Here is a 20,603-nt window from a genome sequence, read left to right as displayed (position 1 = left end):
GTATATAGCGGGTCCATGCATCAACCCTGTGTGGGTGGTATATAGCGGGTCCATGCATCAACCCTGTGTGGGTGGTATATAGCGGGTCCATGCATCAACCCTGTGTGGGTGGTATATAGCGGGTCCATGCATCAACCCTGTGTGGGTGGTATATAGCGGGTCCATGCATCAACCCTGTGTGGGTGGTATATAGCGGGTCCATGCATCAACCCTGTGTGGGTGGTAAATAGCGGGTCCATACATCAACCCTGTGTGGGTGGTATATAGCGGGTCCATGCATCAACCCTGTGTGGGTGGTATATAGCGGGTCCATACATCAACCCTGTGTGGGTGTTATATAGTGGGTCCATGCATCAACCCTGTGTGGGTGGTATATAGCGGGTCCATGCATCAACCCTGTGTGGGTGGTATATAGCGGGTCCATGCATCAACCCTGTGTGGGTGGTATATAGCGGGTCCATGCATCAACCCTGTGTGGGTGGTATATAGCGGGTCCATGCATCAACCCTGTGTGGGTGGTATATAGCGGGTCCATGCATCAACCCTGTGTGGGTGGTATATAGCGGGTCCATGCATCAACCCTGTGTGGGTGGTATATAGCGGGTCCATGCATCAACCCTGTGTGGGTGGTATATAGCGGGTCCATGCATCAACCCTGTGTGGGTGGTATATAGCGGGTCCATGCATCAACCCTGTGTGGGTGGTATATAGCGGGTCCATGCATCAACCCTGTGTGGGTGGTATATAGCGGGTCCATGCATCAACCCTGTGTGGGTGGTATATAGCGGGTCCATGCATCAACCCTGTGTGGGTGGTATATAGCGGGTCCATGCATCAACCCTGTGTGGGTGGTATATAGCGGGTCCATACATCAACCCTGTGTGGGTGGTATATAGCGGGTCCATACATCAGCCCTGTGTGGGTGGTATATAGCGGGTCCATACATCAGCCCTGTGTGGGTGATATATAGCGGGTCCATGCATCAGCCCTGTGTGGGTGGTATATAGCGGGTCCATATATTAACTATCTGGGTGGGGTATCGCCCATCTGTACATTAACCTTGTGCGGTTGGTATATTGCGGGTCTGTATTATCCCTGTATGGGTGGTATGTAGCGGGTTCTTACATTAACTCTGTGCCGGTGATATATAGCGGGTCTGTACATTAACTCCTGTGTGTGCTGCACGGGCGGTATATAGCGGGTACATGGGACATGTATGTACTCCGTCTATAGACTGATCTGTCTAATAGCCCTATGTGAGCTGGAGAGGTGCATACGACATGTAGGGATGATGGACATGGTGTTTGGTGCCTAAAGTTTCGCCGGCTCACTTGTTCCTCTCTGGTCGTTCTCTTTCAGGACGAGCTGCACATGGTGATAAGGAAGCAGCTCTCCAGCACGGCTCTGAAGTACAAGCGCATTGGGGTGATCGGGGCGGTGAGGATGGTGGGAAGCATGGCTGCACAGGACAGGTCTGTGCTTCTGTGGAGCAGGTGCAGCGGTGCCTGAGCCTTTTGATATTTAAAATCTTTTGTATCTTTAGAGAGAAGTTGTTGCCCAGCAGTTCAAGCACAATAAGTCCCAGTGTGTGCCGCCAGGTGAGTCCCAGTGCGTGCGGGGGCGAGTCCCAGTGCGTGCGGGGGCGAGTCCCAGTGCGTGCGGGGGCGAGTCCCAGTGCGTGCGGGGGCGCGTCCCAGTGCGTGCCGCCGGCGGGGCGCGTCCCAGTGCGTGCCTGTAGTCTGTGTGTCCTGTGTTTGTATACAGGTTTCATCTCTGCTGGCTCTGGCCCGTTCTTGCTGTGAGCAGTCGCCGCTGTCTGCCGCTTTCCTTTATGATGAGCTGGCTGATCTGGTCCAGAAGAGGAGTTTGGCGTCTGAGGTCATGGTAAGACTCGTCCTTCGTTCTCTCTGGAAATGCTCTGCACCCTCTGTGAGAAGAGGCCGCTCTGCAGTGCCGTGGCTCATCCCCCAGTATCTGTTGTGCAATGGTGCCACCCCCCCCCCCCCCAGTGCCTGCCGTGCAGTGACGCCTCTCCCACTGCAGCCCGTTAGATGGCAGTGTCTGTTAAAATGTGCACTGATCCGGAGCGGTGAATATATGGCGCGCTGACTGGCCGCTGATCCCTGCAGCTAGACCAGACATTGAGGCTGGCTGCAGGGTAACTGAAGCCAGTTGTTGTGATTGATTTGCGAAACCTCAGGGCGGCCACCCCTTCGCGTCGTATAGGGTGGCGACGACCCCTGTGCGTCATATAGGGTGGCGACGACCCCTGTGCGTCATATAGGGTGGCGGCCACCCCTGTGCGTCGTATAGGGTGGCGGCCACCCCTGTGCGTCGTATAGGGTGGCGGCCACCCCTGTGCGTCGTATAGGGTGGCGACGACCCCTGTGCGTCGTATAGGGTGGCGACGACCCCTGCGCGTCGTATAGGGTGGCGACGACCCCTGCGCGTCGTATAGGGTGGCGGCCACCCCTGCGCGTCGTATAGGGGGGCGGCCACCCCCCCCCGCGCGTCGTATAGGGCGGCGGCCCCCCCCACGCGTCGTATAGGGCGGCGGCGGCCACCACCCCCCCACGCGTCGTATAGGGCGGCGGCGACGACCCTGCGCTTGGTGTCGAGCTCTGATTGTCTGCTCTCATCTGCTGCAGGAACATGTGAGGAAGACTGTGGTGGAGGATTTCCAGGATGATTATGTGGTGGATCTGGAGCCAGCAATAGAGGGGTGAGTCCATCATGTCTTCATCTTTTCTCCTCCTCTGCCTAGAGACCGTCACCACTGATGATCCCACAAGGGTCTTGTGTGACCGGTCATGGACTGAGCGACCATGCCGAGTCTGTGGTTCCCCTCGGTGCCTGCTGCATGGTCTGTTGACGTGTTACTGTATGGCCTCCTGCAGGGGCCGCACCCTCATTTTCCATTATATGGTCCGGTGTCGCTGAGCGTCATGGCGCCAGTTTACGGTACTGCTGAGGCACCAGGGTCATGTTTGGTGAACAGTTGGGAGTCCTTAGCCTATCAGCCATTATGGACTTTTCTAATAAAATATTTGGCAAATAGTCAAGAGGACAAAAGTAGAGGAAAAGTGTGAGACAAATTAATAACATATATGTACCGTATTTTTCGGATTATAAGACGCACTTTCCCCCCCAGATTTGGGGGGAGATTAGTGGCGCTTCTCATAATGCGGTAATACCTTACCCGCCGTGGTGGAGCCGGGTCCTAGGGCCGCTGCTGGAGGAGGCAGGAGTGCAGCATTGCTGCAGGCTGGGATAAGGGGGTGTTCCGATGTGCACCGCTGCGGGTGAAAATGGCTGTGTGGTGCGGGGGGCTCCGCTGGCATTTTGTGAAATTCCGGAGCCCCCTGCACATCCACTATTGCGATGCGGTGGCCTCCGGGAAAATGGCCGCCGGAGTCGGTGCATGCTTAGATTGAGAACTCTGCAGCGAGAGCTCAGTCTCGGCTTTCATACGGTTTTGTGTATCTTGTGAACATTGACTGTTCGGCATTTCCTCCATATCAGAATTTCTGGAAGTCCTAAGCCTTGATATATCTCTAAGCAAAATCCCCCTTAAATAGCCTTCATCGCGTCCCAAACAATGCGTCGCTCTGCACTCCACTCATTAAACCGGAATATTCCGCTCTCGTCATCCATCTTCCCCATATGTAATGGCTGCAGCCAGACGGGGTGTACGTCCCATCCCAATCTCCCTATACTCCCCAACTTGTAGGAGCGCTACCACCGGACTGTGATCCGGCACTACTCTGGGTGGAGAGTCTACCTCCTGTGCATCCAGACATTCCCCGGAGCCGCCTCTATCCGGGACAGGGAGCCATACGTGGCCGAATCGCAGGAATGACCGCGCTCCATAAATGTGTCCGGGCTCCTCCCCTTAGTAAATGACCTGTCTCCTTCCCCGCCCTCCTCCTCGGCACCGCACGCTTCCCTTATCCCAATGATCATTAATTCTATTTGTACATCTCCCACTATAGTAAAGGAACCCACACACCCGATAGCTCTGGAGTGCCTTGTGATTCCTTCCCCGACTATGGCGGAGGAATATATACCGATACGATAAGATCTTACACACTACAGATACACATCGACGTCTGTGTCTCACCACCTCTACGTCCTCAACTGCTGTGCCGGTGTGCATCAATACGGAAGCCCCTCCGGCATCAGCGGAGACCGCCGAGTGGTGCGCCCTCCTCGCCCATCTCCTCTGTAGCACAGCTGCTTTCTCATTTACCTGGTGTTTCCTGAAGGCAGATCACCGCGGGCCTCATAATATATTGCAATATTAAACCCCTGACGCTCCAGCTCAAAATATTAACCCTTCCTCCCATCATAATCAGTAAAATCAACATTATGTGTCCCCCCCCCCCCTTTCGAACTCTATCCCCAAACCACCCCTCACCTCTCCTTGCCCCACCCCCTCCCACAAAAATGTTATCTACACGTTATATAATTTCCTAATCCGCCCTCTCTAGACCAGAAAGAGGAACACTCTACCACAAACCCAGCAGTGGCACAAGTCTGCAATTCCAGACAATTAACGCTAGCTCACTTAGTATTCCACCACTCCAGCTCTCCCGTCTCTCCTTAACGTTATAATCCACCACTCCAGCTCTCCCGCCCTCCTTAACAGAATAATCTGCCGCTCCAGCTCTCCCGTCTCTCCTTATCATTATAATCCACCACTCCAGCTCTCCCGTCTCTCCTTAACAGAATAATCCACCGCTCCAACTCTCCCGTCTCTCCTTAACAGAATAATCCACCACTCCAGCTCTCCCGTCTCTCCTTAACGTTATAATCCACCGCTCCAGCTCTCCCGCACTCCGTAACAGAATAATCCACCGCTCCAACTCTCCCGTCTCTCCTTAACAGAATAATCCACCACTCCAACTCTCCCGTCTCTCCTTAACAGAATAATCCACCACTCCAGCTCTCCCGTCTCTCCTTAACATAATAATCCACCGCTCCAGCTCTCCCGCCCTCCTTAACAGAATAATCCACCGCTCCAACTCTCCCGCCCTCCTTAACAGAATAATCCACCGCTCCACCTCTCCCGCCCTCCGTAACAGAATAATCCACCGCTCCAGCTCTCCCGCCCTCCGTAACAGAATAATCCACCGCTCCAGCTCTCCCGCCCTCCGTAACAGAATAATCCACCGCTCCAGCTCTCCCGCCCTCCGTAACAGAATAATCCACCGCTCCAGCTCTCCCGCCCTCCTTAACAGAATAATCCACCGCTCCAGCTCTCCCGCCCTCCTTAACAGAATAATCCACCGCTCCAGCTCTCCCGCCCTCCTTAACAGAATAATCCACCGCTCCAGCTCTCCCGCCCTCCTTAACAGAATAATCCACCGCTCCAGCTCTCCCGCCCTCCTTAACAGAATAATCCACCGCTCCAGCTCTCCCGCCCTCCTTAACAGAATAATCCACCGCTCCAGCTCTCCCGCCCTCCTTAACAGAATAATCCACCGCTCCAGCTCTCCCGCCCTCCTTAACAGAATACTCCACCGCTTAAACTCTCCCGCCCTCCTTAACAGAATAATCCACCGCTCCAGCTCTCCCGCCCTCCTTAACAGAATACTCCACTGCTTAAACTCTCCCGCCCTCCTTAACAGAATAATCCACCGCTCCAGCTCTCCCGCCCTCCTTAACAGAATAATCCACCGCTCCAGCTCTCCCGCCCTCCTTAACAGAATAATCCACCGCTCCAGCTCTCCCGCCCTCCTTAACAGAATAATCCACCGCTCCAGCTCTCCCGCCCTCCTTAACAGAATACTCCACCGCTCCAGCTCTCCCGCCCTCCTTAACAGAATAATCCACCGCTCCAGCTCTCCCGCCCTCCTTAACAGAATACTCCACTGCTTAAACTCTCCCGCCCTCCTTAACAGAATAATCCACCGCTCCAGCTCTCCCGCCCTCCTTAACAGAATACTCCACTGCTTAAACTCTCCCGCCCTCCTTAATAGCATAGACTTGCTAGTTGTGCCACCGAACACAACCTCCGAAAGCGACACTTTCTCATCGTGCCTTGACACCGTCATCACCTTGTCAAATCAAGCAATATCAATAACAGATAAACACAGAGCCGTCTTCAGCGGGGGCCGTCTTCAGCGGGGGCCGTCTCTCCTCCAGTGCGTTTGGCGTTTTGATCAAGTTTGTCGCCTCCTCAGGATCCTGAAACAAATGAACCCTCTCCGTGGCCACCACTCTCAGCTGAGCCGGGTAAAGCCTAGAATAAGCCGCTCCCAGTCCTCGTAATCGTTGCGTGACCTCTCCTATCTTCATCCTGAGCTTTTGCTCTGCTGCAGAGTAGTCAGGATAAATGGAAATCTGGTTACCATCGATGATTAAATCCTTCAAATTCCTGGTTTTTTCTCAATAAAATGTTCTGGTCCCTGTAATTCAGAATTTTGGCCAAAAGGGCCCTTGGGGGCAGACCCAGGGGGCAAAGGTCTGGACGGCACCTGGTGAGCTCTTCCAACTGCACCGTGTGTGGTGAGACGGTCTCCAGCCGTGACTCTATATAATCTGTGGGATTACTCCACTTTCTCAGGCACAAGTAATTCTCAAGTAGTTCCTACGGGAACGGTTTTCAAGATCAAAAGTTTTAAATTCCAGCTCGTACGTTAGATATACTTTTTCTCTCCTTTTAATAGTTCAGCAATCTGGTCCTCTGCGCCCCCCACACGTTCCGCCACCCTGGAACGGAGGTAGCAACCTCCCCCTTTAAATCCTCTACCTGGAGGGTCAGGGCAGTAAGTGCAGGCTTGCAAGATACCGCTGCAGGGAATATAGGTGCCACAGCATCAGCAGGCTCTGACTGGGGCCTGTGCTGTCACTGCAGTGGGTGATGTGCCCCTGTATTAGGTGTTGCAGCAGCCTTGGAGGGGACTGATGGGTTTCCACATCGCACTGTGCCCAGGACTGATCTGCGTTTGCCGCTTCCTCTTCAGCAGATTTGGCGCCATCTTGGGGTCGCGTGCCTCCTGCGCGTCATTCTCAGGCCTGATGTCTCCACCGCTGACCTCTCTGCTCACCGGCTCTGATACAGCAGCAATTGGCATTTGGCGGCGCCCCGCTAGGTCCTTAAACCTTGAGTACAGCGGGAGAGATCCAGCCAGCGTCCGTTCACACCTCCTGCTAGGCCACACATCAATCTAGGGGATCGGGGATCATATTGACCCCACATGGGCCTCACAGAATTTTATACCATTGGGCAGTGAAGGAAAAAAAAATTGTATTTTAGCCCCAGATTTTACATTTTCACACGGAATTGTGTAAAATTGGTCCCAAAGTTTGTCCCACTGCTCGTCTGCAGACCCCCTGTGGCGGACACTGTAGAAAGGAAGAGAAGGCTCCTCCCGGCGGCAGAGAGACTGCAGGAAAAGCCTCTTGTGCTCGGGGGGCCTTCGGTTTTTTGCAGCATTTCTGATGGTTTTTTTGTGGCACTTTTGTTGTTAGATTTGTCTTTTGTTCATGCTGATAAAGTTTAGTGTTAAAAAAAAAGTCCTATTCCATAGAATCAGGTTTTGATACCTGTGTTCTCAGGATTTTTTCAGCAGCCGTTCAAGTCAGTGGGTGAAAAATGCTGAAAGTGACATCTGTATGTGCAAAAGACGCCACAAAACACTGACGAGAATCCCCGGAGTGTGCTCGAGAGTTCTGACATCTCAGGTTTTACTGGCATAAAAAAGCCGCCCAAGCTCCGCCTGTGACGCCTCACAGTGTGCGTGAAGAGTCTCCTCGTCCGTACGATTCCGGCGGTACCAGACGTCCCGTGTTTTATTTTAGTGGTAAGAAATGGGAGCTTTTTTGTTTTCACCCCTCTCTCGGAGTTGTTCCGTTTTCTGTGACCTGTAACCTTCTTCTTTTCCGGTGGTGGCTCATGTTTTGCAGGGTGAGGCAATGGTTCTATAGACACCCAAAAGGGGTAGATGTGACTTGTTGTTCGCCCGTCGCAGCACATTGGACCAGTGTCCCGTTATGAGGGAATAACTCTGGAGGTCAGGGATTCTGGGGCACATCATACTTCATGTTGGTGGTAAATTTGGTCGAAATGTTGAAAATTGAGCGCTATTTCCATATTTTATGCTCTTAAACCGGAGCATTGTCCTGCAATGAGTAATGACACTTCCCACCGGTCGACTTTACATCATTTTTGGAACATAATCTTTTTTGTTCGGATGATAGAGGGTTAAACGTTTAGCAGCAATTTTTCATTTTTTTTTTTATTTTTTTTTTTCAACAAATTCACAAAACCTTTCTCTTTAGGGTCCTATTCAGATTAAAAATGGACCTTCAGGGGCCGATATATTGGAAACTCCTCGAACGTGAGGCCATGTTAAAACCGTGCTCCTGAAATTTTTTTTTTAAATTTTACCTTTAAAATCTTGCTTTAGCCCCAATTTTCTTATTTTTGCAAGAGTGAAACTCAAACTGGACCTCAGAGTCTACTCACGTTCTTACAAGTGCACCAATATGTCGTTAAAAAGTTCTGTTTGCTCACACGGCTGATCTCGGAGCTTAACACAGAATTTGATGTCATGAAGTCATCATATTGATAAAGTTCTTTTTTTTTTTTCACAAAAATCTTGCTTTAGCCACAAATTTCTCACTTTTTGCAAGAGGTAACTGTGAGGACACAGTATTGTACAGTCATGGCCAAAAGTTTTGAGAATGAAACAAATATTAATTTTTACAAAGTCTACTGCTTCATTTTTTCTAATGGCAATTTGCATATACTCCAGAATGTTATAAAGAGTGATCAGCTTAACAACAATTACTTGCAAAGTCAATATTTGCCTAGAAAATTAACTTTATCCCCCAAAACACATATCAACATCATTGCAGCCCTGCCTTAAAAGGACCAGCTAACATCGTTTCAGTGATTGCTCCATTAACACAGGTGTGGGTGTTGATGAGGACTGGGCTGGAGATCAGTCTGTCATGATTAAGTAAGAATGACACCACTGGACACTTTAAAAGGAGGCTGGTGCTTGGCATCATTGTTTCTCTTCTGTTAACCATGGTTATCTCTAAAGAAACACGTGCAGTCATCATTGCACTGCACAAAAATGGCCTAACAGGGAAGAGTATCGCAGCTAGAAAGATTGCACCTCAGTCAACAATCTATCGCATCATCAAGAACTTCAAGGAGAGAGGTTCCCTTGTTGCCAAAAAGGCTCCAGGGCGCTCAAGAAAGACCAGCAAGCGCCAGGACCGTCTCTTAAAAGTGTTTAAGCTGCGGATCAGGCTACCAGCAGTGCAGAGCTTGCTCAGGAATGGCAGCAGGCAGGTGTGAGTGCATCTGCACGCACTGTGAGGCGGAGACTCTTGGAGGAAGGCCTGGTCTCAAGGAGGGCAGCAAAGAAGCCACTTCTCTCCAGGAAAAACATCATGGACAGACTGATATTCTGCAAGAGGTACAGGGAGTGGACTGCTGAGGACTGGGGTAAAGTCATTTTCTCTGATGAATCCCCTTTTCGATTGTTTGGGACATCTGGAAAACGGCTTATTCGGAGAAGACCAGGTGAGCGCTACCACCAGTCTTGTCTCATGCAAACTGTCAAGCATCCTGAAACCATTCATGTGTGGGGTTGCTTCTCAGCCAAGGGAATGGGCTCTCTCTGTCTTGCCTAAAAACACAGCCATGAATAAAGAATGGTACCAGAATGTCCTCCAAGAGCAACTTCTCCCAACCGTCCAAGAGCAGTTTGGCGATCAACAATGCCTTTTTCAACATGATGGAGCACCTTGCCATAAAGCAAAGGTGATGACTAAATGGCTCAGGGAACAAAACATAGAGATTTTGGGACCATGGCCTGGAAACTCCCCAGATCTTAATCCCATTGAGAACTTGTGGTCAATCATCAAGAGACGGGTGGACAAACAAAAACCTTCAAATTCAGAAAAAATAAAAGCATTGATTTTGCAAGAATGGACTGCTATCAGTCAGGATTTGATCCAGAAGGTGATTGAGAGCATGCCAGGGAGAATTGCTGAGGTCCTGAAGAAGGGTCAACACTGCAAATATTGACTTGCTGCATTAACTCATTCTAACTGTCAATATAACCTTTTGTTACTCATAATATGATTGCAATTATATTTCTGTATGTGATAAAAACATCTGACAAACACACACAAAAACCAGAGGCCAGCAGATCATGTGAAAACATATTTGTGTCATTCTCAAAACTTTTGGCCATGACTGTATGTTAATCGGACGTCTTTTCAGCAAGCCAAGAAGAATAGACTGTTATCTATATGATGACTTTTGAATTCATACGTTTCTTTCTGGTTGGTCAAGAAAACAGACTTTTGCTTGTGTAAGCCTGTAATATTGTAAGTTGACAATTTGTTGTGACACATTGTGCATTGTGCTCTTATCCTGGATGACTAGTCATACCGCGTCATGGAACAATGATGATTGCTGATATACTAATTGCACATTGTCCAAGCCAGCTAGCTTGTTGACATGGAAATTAGAGGAGGAAAAACTATGCAAATAGATTACATAAGACCAACTCGCATTGTTTATCAGCATTACCTGTAAATACTGAATAAAGGACACTTGTTAATTATAAAAAGAGGTTATATGCCTCTGTATGAAGGGAGCCAGAAATTCAGCCAAGACATCCAAACATCCAAAGGACCAGAGACAGGACTGCAGCCAAGACATCATGGCTCCATCATGAGGGACACAGATTTATCATTCCACAGGATGCCAAATTAAGGGACCATGACCTCGGCTGGAAGAATACAAACCTGCTCCATTGACCATCGCTGAACCATGGATACGTTTTTTGAAAGCTAGGTAGGGACCATCCGGTCACCTGGCACCAAGGATACGTTTGGAGAAACCAGGTTGGGACCATCCGGTCACCTGGCACCATGGATACATTTTGCGAATCCAGATTAGGACCATCCGGTCACCTGACACAATAGATACGTTTGGAGAAAACAGGTTTGGACCATCCTGTCACCTGGCACCATAGATACGTTTGGGGAAACCAGGTTGGGACCATCCGGTCGCCTGGCACCATGGATACATTTCGGGAATCCAGATTAGGACCATCCGGTCACCTGACACAATAGATACGTTTGGAGAAAACAGGTTTGGACCATCCCGTCACCTGGCACCATCGATACGTTTGGGGAAACCATGTTGGGACCATCCGGTCACCTGGCCCTTGTGCCTGAATTGTCTGTCATCTTCCTACATTTGTCGTTACCTCTTTTGTGTATGTGCCACAGGTGGGGTAATTGGCTCTGGAAGCTCTGAATTCACAGCCTCTATTATTCCAGAGAGTGAGCGGAAGGATGAGACTCTGTAATGTGCACCATCTTGGGTACTGTGTTGGGGCTGTTCTATGTGTAATCTGCCTATTTTGTGGATCAATAAAGTATTGCCGCACTGTTTAACCCTCACCCTGTGTGGTCTAAGTAGCGTTATGCCCACAGTAAAAGGAGAGCGGGCGTTCGGTGGGACAATCCTTGGTTCATTCAGTTTCGGTCAGCGGACCGGGGCGAACGCTGACCCCTCGCCCCCTCGTGTCAGGAACACAATAAAATGGACCATACAGGTTGTTAACCACTTTCTTGCTATCGCACATGTAGTCAAAGTTATTTTTGGACAAACAGCCGGGCTCTGAATGGAAGGGGCACAATGTGAATTTTGTGACACAAATGTGGCGCTATGTGGAATCGATTGTTGTATCTGCGAAGCCTGTGTGGTTGAAGAACTAGAAATACCTCATAAATGTCTTTTCTGCCACTTATACCCTCTAGTGTCTGGGGGCAGTGCGTAGTTTGATGCCACCATTTTTTATGCAATTGATGCAACAACACAAGTTTGAAAATTCCCAATTTGCATTTTTTTCACGTTGATGAATCTTCTCGGTTCCTTCTGAGGAGTGCATGGCAGGTTCTGTTCCTCTAGTTTGTGTAGTAGATGTTGGGGTACACGTGGTGACGTTGGTGAAGTGGCGTCATTAGTTCCCAGACAGTGTTACAGCGAGGCCAATGTCTGGGTCCAGTTGGGTGGGATTTGGCGGTCCCTACCTCCGTATATTAGAGAGGTGCGCTCACACATTTTGTAGAATTTGACGCTTGGAGGAGAGGAATTGGCGGAATGACGGCCCTTGAGACACGTCGACCGCTCATTTTGCTCTGGGATATAGGAAGTTGGAAATGAATCTTGTAGGAGGGAAATTAGGGGTCTCAGTTTGTGCAGGCGATCGTAGCTAGGGTGATTTCTTGGGAGGGTCTTGCGGATTCTCGCTAAGATGAAGGAATCTCATTAGGATTTCCTGGCGGGCTCGGGACATGACAGCTGCAGGTCTCCGGGTGCTGTGGACTGATTCTGTTGCCCAGTAGGAGAGAAGGGATTTTTTTCTTTACTAAACCCATATTGAGGGTAAGGCCCAAAAACGTTTTCATGGATATTTGTGGGGATCCATGAACGGGGAGGAAAGACGGTGGAGCTATGGGAAATATGTAGAATAAAGATCAATTGCTCACTCCTTTTGATTGCAAACAATATATTTCCTTTATTAAAGTTCAAAACATAAGCGCAACCTTTGAATGACAACGCGTTTTGTCCAAATAGGCCTTCTTTACGACAGTGTGCACACTAAAGCAACCATCTGGGACATGTGAAATACAGGCTTTCCGCCTTCATCAACCCACTCAAGGATATCTCTTGAAGAATACCTTCCAGACTTAACACATCGCACCTCCAGGGAAGAGAGATCCCTGTCCAGAGGAGAATACCTACTGAATGCAGCTGTCGTGAAGAGGGCCTATTTGGCCGAAACGCGTTGACATCCAAAGGTTGCTCTTATGTTGTGAACTTTAATAAAGGAAATCTTGTTTGCATTCAGAAGGAGTGTGCAATTGATATTGATTCTACGAGGGATCTCCCCAATCCCCTCAGTCAGCCCCTCCGTGTGCACGCCAAGATCTATTTTTCTTGGTAAAAATATTGTCAGGCATATTAAGTGGTGTGATGGACAATTAATTGTAGGATTTCTGGGGTAGCAAAAACTTAGTTGGTGACATCTAATTTTATTCCAGGGGCTGCTAAAAAGGGGGAAATTGAGGGAAAATGCATTGTCTGGATACAACAATGGAGGGGGGGGGGGACTGTGGGCCTTGGTCCTGCTTGTGACAAATCAGCCGCGACCACCAATGCCACTACCATCAAGCTGTGGGATCCTGTGGAGGAAGAGACGTTGTCACTGCCTGAAAACGGCTCTGTGTTTCGGGGTGCTGCCTCTCGTCAGTGCAAAGTGTGAGATGAGGTTTGGCATTGGCTTTTAGGATTGCTACTTCCATTAGGTGGCACTAGAGTTCTACTCCTCTTCCTCTCTGAAGAGACAATTTGCATATTTCCCAGAGGAGCATAGCGGCTTTAAGTCTCCTCATCTCAGCATGCTTAGCATGTCAATCTCCGCAAGGAGAAACAATACTTCTTGGATATTGGTCAGACGCCTCTCACACAGCCAAACCAGATCTCACACTTTGCACTGACGAGGGGCAGTACCCCAAAACACAGCATCTGCAAATTGAGATTCTGGCTTGGCTTTTATCCTAAGTCATGTAACAAGGCTCGTTAAAGGGACGACATTGACTTCTAGGATTGCTCCTTCCAATAGGTGGCACTAGAGTTCTAGTCCTCTTCCTCTCTGAAGAGACAATTTGCAAAAAAAACTAAGCCTTAGCTGACACTAGTAAGCCTAGCCTTATCTGACACTAGTGAGCCTAGCCTTATCTGACACTAGTGAGCCTAGCCTTAGCTGACACTAGTAAGCCTAGCCTTATCTGACACTAGTGAGCCTAGCCTTATCTGACACTAGTGAGCCTAGCCTTATCTGACACTAGTAAGCCTAGCCTTATCTGACACTAGTGAGCCTAGCCTTATCTGACACTAGTGAGCCTAGCCTTATCTGACACTAGTGAGCCTAGCCTTATCTGACACTAGTGAGCCTAGCCTTATCTGACACTAGTGAGCCTAGCCTTATCTGACACTAGTGAGCCTAGCCTTATCTGACACTAGTGAGCCTAGCCTTATCTGACACTAGTGAGCCTAGCCTTATCTGACACTAGTGAGCCTAGCCCTATCTGACACTAGTGAGCCTAGCCTTATCTGACACTAGTGAGCCTAGCCTTATCTGACACTAGTGAGCCTAGCCTTATCTGACACTAGTGAGCCTAGCCTTATCTGACACTAGTAAGCCTAGCCTTATCTGACACTAGTGAGCCTAGCCTTATCTAACACTAGTAAGCCTAGCCTTATCTGACACTAGTGAGCCTAGCCTTATCTGACACTAGTGAGCCTAGCCTTATCTGACACTAGTGAGCCTAGCCTTATCTGACACTAGTGAGCCTAGCCTTATCTGACACTAGTGAGCCTAGCCTTATCTGACACTAGTAAGCCTAGCCTTATCTGACACTAGTGATCCTAACCTTATCTGACACTAGTGAGCCTAGCCCTATCTGACACTAGTGAGCCTAGCCCTATCTGACACTAGTGAGCCTAGCCCTATCTGACACTAGTGAGCCTAGCCCTATCTGACACTAGTGAGCCTAGCCTTATCTGACACTAGTGAGCCTAGCCTTATCTGACACTAGTGAGCCTAGCCTTATCTGACACTAGTGAGCCTAGCCTTATCTGACACTAGTGAGCCTAGCCTTATCTGACACTAGTGAGCCTAGCCTTATCTGACACTAGTAAGCCTAGCCTTATCTGACACTAGTGAGCCTAGCCCTATCTGACACTAGTGAGCCTAGCCCTATCTGACAGTAGTGAGCCTAGCCTTAGCTGACACTAGGGAGCCTAGCCTTAGCTGACACTAGTGAGCCCAGCCTTAGCTGACACTAGTAAGCCCAGCCTTATCTGACACTAGTGAGCCCAGCCTTATCTGACACTAGTGAGCCCAGCCTTATCTGACACTAGTGAGCCCAGCCTTATCTGACACTAGTGAGCCCAGCCTTATCTGACTCTAGTGAGCCCAGCCTTATCTGACACTAGTGAGCCTAGCCTTATCTGACACTAGTGAGCCTAGCCTTATCTGACACTAGTGAGCCTAGCCTTATCTGACACTAGTGAGCCTAGCCTTATCGGACGCTAGTGAGCCTAGCCTTAGCGGACGCTGGGGAGCCTAGCCTCAGCGGACGCTGGGGAGCCTAGCCTCAGCGGACGCTGGGGAGCCTAGCCTCAGCGGACGCTGGGGAGCCTAGCCTCAGCGGACGCTGGGGAGCCTAGCCTCAGCGGACGCTGGGGAGCCTAGCCTCAGCGGACGCTGGGGAGCCTAGCCTCAGCGGACGCTGGGGAGCCTAGCCTCAGCGGACGCTGGGGAGCCTAGCCTCAGCGGACGCTGGGGAGCCTAGCCTCAGCGGACGCTGGGGAGCCTAGCCTCAGCGGACGCTGGGGAGCCTAGCCTCAGCGGACGCTGGGGAGCCTAGCCTCAGCGGACGCTGGGGAGCCTAGCCTCAGCGGACGCTGGGGAGCCTAGCCTCAGCGGACGCTGGGGAGCCTAGCCTCAGCGGACGCTGGGGAGCCTAGCCTCAGCGGACGCTGGGGAGCCTAGCCTCAGCGGACGCTGGGGAGCCTAGCCTCAGCGGACGCTGGGGAGCCTAGCCTCAGCGGACGCTGGGGAGCCTAGCCTCAGCGGACGCTGGGGAGCCTAGCCTCAGCGGACGCTGGGGAGCCTAGCCTCAGCGGACGCTGGGGAGCCTAGCCTCAGCGGACGCTGGGGAGCCTAGCCTCAGCGGACGCTGGGGAGCCTAGCCTCAGCGGACGCTGGGGAGCCTAGCCTCAGCGGACGCTGGGGAGCCTAGCCTCAGCGGACGCTGGGGAGCCTAGCCTCAGCGGACGCTGGGGAGCCTAGCCTCAGCGGACGCTGGGGAGCCTAGCCTCAGCGGACGCTGGGGAGCCTAGCCTCAGCGGACGCTGGGGAGCCTAGCCTCAGCGGACGCTGGGGAGCCTAGCCTCAGCGGACGCTGGGGAGCCTAGCCTCAGCGGACGCTGGGGAGCCTAGCCTCAGCGGACGCTGGGGAGCCTAGCCTCAGCGGACGCTGGGGAGCCTAGCCTCAGCGGACGCTGGGGAGCCTAGCCTCAGCGGACGCTGGGGAGCCTAGCCTCAGCGGACGCTGGGGAGCCTAGCCTCAGCGGACGCTGGGGAGCCTAGCCTCAGCGGACGCTGGGGAGCCTAGCCTCAGCGGACGCTGGGGAGCCTAGCCTCAGCGGACGCTGGGGAGCCTAGCCTCAGCGGACGCTGGGGAGCCTAGCCTCAGCGGACGCTGGGGAGCCTAGCCTCAGCGGACGCTGGGGAGCCTAGCCTCAGCGGACGCTGGGGAGCCTAGCCTCAGCGGACGCTGGGGAGCCTAGCCTCAGCGGACGCTGGGGAGCCTAGCCTCAGCGGACGCTGGGGAGCCTAGCCTCAGCGGACGCTGGGGAGCCTAGCCTCAGCGGACGCTGGGGAGCCTAGCCTCAGCGGACGCTGGGGAGCCTAGCCTCAGCGGACGCTGGGGAGCCTAGCCTCAGCGGACGCTGGGGAGCCTAGCCTCAGCGGACGCTGGGGAGCCTAGCCTCAGCGGACGCTGGGGAGCCTAGCCTCAGCGGACGCTGGGGAGCCTAGCCTCAGCGGACGCTGGGGAGCCTAGCCTCAGCGGACGCTGGGGAGCCTAGCCTCAGCGGACGCTGGGGAGCCTAGCCTCAGCGGACGCTGGGGAGCCTAGCCTCAGCGGACGCTGGGGAGCCTAGCCTCAGCGGACGCTGGGGAGCCTAGCCTCAGCGGACGCTGGGGAGCCTAGCCTCAGCGGACGCTGGGGAGCCTAGCCTCAGCGGACGCTGGGGAGCCTAGCCTCAGCGGACGCTGGGGAGCCTAGCCTCAGCGGACGCTGGGGAGCCTAGCCTCAGCGGACGCTGGGGAGCCTAGCCTCAGCGGACGCTGGGGAGCCTAGCCTCAGCGGACGCTGGGGAGCCTAGCCTCAGCGGACGCTGGGGAGCCTAGCCTCAGCGGACGCTGGGGAGCCTAGCCTCAGCGGACGCTGGGGAGCCTAGCCTCAGCGGACGCTGGGGAGCCTAGCCTCAGCGGACGCTGGGGAGCCTAGCCTCAGCGGACGCTGGGGAGCCTAGCCTCAGCGGACGCTGGGGAGCCTAGCCTCAGCGGACGCTGGGGAGCCTAGCCTCAGCGGACGCTGGGGAGCCTAGCCTCAGCGGACGCTGGGGAGCCTAGCCTCAGCGGACGCTGGGGAGCCTAGCCTCAGCGGACGCTGGGGAGCCTAGCCTCAGCGGACGCTGGGGAGCCTAGCCTCAGCGGACGCTGGGGAGCCTAGCCTCAGCGGACGCTGGGGAGCCTAGCCTCAGCGGACGCTGGGGAGCCTAGCCTCAGCGGACGCTGGGGAGCCTAGCCTCAGCGGACGCTGGGGAGCCTAGCCTCAGCGGACGCTGGGGAGCCTAGCCTCAGCGGACGCTGGGGAGCCTAGCCTCAGCGGACGCTGGGGAGCCTAGCCTCAGCGGACGCTGGGGAGCCTAGCCTCAGCGGACGCTGGGGAGCCTAGCCTCAGCGGACGCTGGGGAGCCTAGCCTCAGCGGACGCTGGGGAGCCTAGCCTCAGCGGACGCTGGGGAGCCTAGCCTCAGCGGACGCTGGGGAGCCTAGCCTCAGCGGACGCTGGGGAGCCTAGCCTCAGCGGACGCTGGGGAGCCTAGCCTCAGCGGACGCTGGGGAGCCTAGCCTCAGCGGACGCTGGGGAGCCTAGCCTCAGCGGACGCTGGGGAGCCTAGCCTCAGCGGACGCTGGGGAGCCTAGCCTCAGCGGACGCTGGGGAGCCTAGCCTCAGCGGACGCTGGGGAGCCTAGCCTCAGCGGACGCTGGGGAGCCTAGCCTCAGCGGACGCTGGGGAGCCTAGCCTCAGCGGACGCTGGGGAGCCTAGCCTCAGCGGACGCTGGGGAGCCTAGCCTCAGCGGACGCTGGGGAGCCTAGCCTCAGCGGACGCTGGGGAGCCTAGCCTCAGCGGACGCTGGGGAGCCTAGCCTCAGCGGACGCTGGGGAGCCTAGCCTCAGCGGACGCTGGGGAGCCTAGCCTCAGCGGACGCTGGGGAGCCTAGCCTCAGCGGACGCTGGGGAGCCTAGCCTCAGCGGACGCTGGGGAGCCTAGCCTCAGCGGACGCTGGGGAGCCTAGCCTCAGCGGACGCTGGGGAGCCTAGCCTCAGCGGACGCTGGGGAGCCTAGCCTCAGCGGACGCTGGGGAGCCTAGCCTCAGCGGACGCTGGGGAGCCTAGCCTCAGCGGACGCTGGGGAGCCTAGCCTCAGCGGACGCTGGGGAGCCTAGCCTCAGCGGACGCTGGGGAGCCTAGCCTCAGCGGACGCTGGGGAGCCTAGCCTCAGCGGACGCTGGGGAGCCTAGCCTCAGCGGACGCTGGGGAGCCTAGCCTCAGCGGACGCTGGGGAGCCTAGCCTCAGCGGACGCTGGGGAGCCTAGCCTCAGCGGACGCTGGGGAGCCTAGCCTCAGCGGACGCTGGGGAGCCTAGCCTCAGCGGACGCTGGGGAGCCTAGCCTCAGCGGACGCTGGGGAGCCTAGCCTCAGCGGACGCTGGGGAGCCTAGCCTCAGCGGACGCTGGGGAGCCTAGCCTCAGCGGACGCTGGGGAGCCTAGCCTCAGCGGACGCTGGGGAGCCTAGCCTCAGCGGACGCTGGGGAGCCTAGCCTCAGCGGACGCTGGGGAGCCTAGCCTCAGCGGACGCTGGGGAGCCTAGCCTCAGCGGACGCTGGGGAGCCTAGCCTCAGCGGACGCTGGGGAGCCTAGCCTCAGCGGACGCTGGGGAGCCTAGCCTCAGCGGACGCTGGGGAGCCTAGCCTCAGCGGACGCTGGGGAGCCTAGCCTCAGCGGACGCTGGGGAGCCTAGCCTCAGCGGACGCTGGGGAGCCTAGCCTCAGCGGACGCTGGGGAGCCTAGCCTCAGCGGACGCTGGGGAGCCTAGCCTCAGCGGACGCTGGGGAGCCTAGCCTCAGCGGACGCTGGGGAGCCTAGCCTCAGCGGACGCTGGGGAGCCTAGCCTCAGCGGACGCTGGGGAGCCTAGCCTCAGCGGACGCTGGGGAGCCTAGCCTCAGCGGACGCTGGGGAGCCTAGCCTCAGCGGACGCTGGGGAGCCTAGCCTCAGCGGACGCTGGGGAGCCTAGCCTCAGCGGACGCTGGGGAGCCTAGCCTCAGCGGACGCTGGGGAGCCTAGCCTCAGCGGACGCTGGGGAGCCTAGCCTCAGCGGACGCTGGGGAGCCTAGCCTCAGCGGACGCTGGGGAGCCTAGCCTCAGCGGACGCTGGGGAGCCTAGCCTCAGCGGACGCTGGGGAGCCTAGCCTCAGCGGACGCTGGGGAGCCTAGCCTCAGCGGACGCTGGGGAGCCTAGCCTCAGCGGACGCTGGGGAGCCTAGCCTCAGCGGACGCTGGGGAGCCTAGCCTCAGCGGACGCTGGGGAGCCTAGCCTCAGCGGACGCTGGGGAGCCTAGCCTCAGCGGACGCTGGGGAGCCTAGCCTCAGCGGACGCTGGGGAGCCTAGCCTCAGCGGACGCTGGGGAGCCTAGCCTCAGCGGACGCTGGGGAGCCTAGCCTCAGCGGACGCTGGGGAGCCTAGCCTCAGCGGACGCTGGGGAGCCTAGCCTCAGCGGACGCTGGGGAGCCTAGCCTCAGCGGACGCTGGGGAGCCTAGCCTCAGCGGACGCTGGGGAGCCTAGCCTCAGCGGACGCTGGGGAGCCTAGCCTCAGCGGACGCTGGGGAGCCTAGCCTCAGCGGACGCTGGGGAGCCTAGCCTCAGCGGACGCTGGGGAGCCTAGCCTCAGCGGACGCTGGGGAGCCTAGCCTCAGCGGACGCTGGGGAGCCTAGCCTCAGCGGACGCTGGGGAGCCTAGCCTCAGCGGACGCTGGGGAGCCTAGCCTCAGCGGACGCTGGGGAGCCTAGCCTCAGCGGACGCTGGGGAGCCTAGCCTCAGCGGACGCTGGGGAGCCTAGCCTCAGCGGACGCTGGGGAGCCTAGCCTCAGCGGACGCTGGGGAGCCTAGCCTCAGCGGACGCTGGGGAGCCTAGCCTCAGCGGACGCTGGGGAGCCTAGCCTCAGCGGACGCTGGGGAGCCTAGCCTCATCTAAGGGCCCCATCACACATAGCGACGCACCAGCGATCCTGACAACGATATGACCTTGTCAGGATCGCTGGTGACGCTACATGATCGCCGGTGAGCTGCCAAACAGACAGATCTCAGCAGCGTTCAGCACCAGCGACACGCGGGTAACAAGCGACGCACGTTGCTTAGTTACCCACTGTGTACCTTAGTTACTAGCGCGCTGGTGCAGGGAGCTGGTAACCAAGGTACACATCAGGTTTCTAAGCGACGCGCGGCACTTAGAAGCCCGACGTTTGCCTTAGTTACCAGCGCCAGCTCGCTGATCGCTGGTCTCCCGCCTGCCACACACAGCGATCAAAAAAATGTCCTGGCCATTCCAGGAGGATCAGCGATACCGGCAGGGGGCCCGGTCGCTGGTCAGTGTCACACAGCGATCTCGCTGGTGAGATCACTGTGTGTGACG

The 20,603-nt window shown here is 55.2% G+C and overlaps 1 protein-coding gene across 4 annotated transcripts in view; it reads left to right on the top strand.

Moving 5' to 3' along the window:
• The window catches only part of FANCD2 (FA complementation group D2), a 204,465-nt gene that overhangs the window by 58,803 nt on the left and 125,059 nt on the right, over positions 1–20,603 (top strand). For all 4 annotated transcript variants that reach the window (XM_073564320.1, XM_073564318.1, XM_073564319.1 and 1 more), the window contains exons 18-21: positions 1,360–1,472; positions 1,544–1,598; positions 1,765–1,884; positions 2,649–2,722. In XM_073564320.1, the coding sequence (XP_073420421.1) occupies positions 1,360–1,472; positions 1,544–1,598; positions 1,765–1,884; positions 2,649–2,722 (362 nt within the window). The remainder of the gene's footprint in view (positions 1–1,359; positions 1,473–1,543; positions 1,599–1,764; positions 1,885–2,648; positions 2,723–20,603) is intronic.

This window comes from Dendrobates tinctorius, unplaced genomic scaffold, assembly GCF_039654945.1.
Source record: "Dendrobates tinctorius isolate UK_male_01 unplaced genomic scaffold, ASM3965494v1 ptg000449l, whole genome shotgun sequence".
Lineage (NCBI taxonomy): Eukaryota > Metazoa > Chordata > Amphibia > Anura > Dendrobatidae > Dendrobates > Dendrobates tinctorius.
This window is presented reverse-complemented; position numbering and strand designations above follow the sequence as displayed.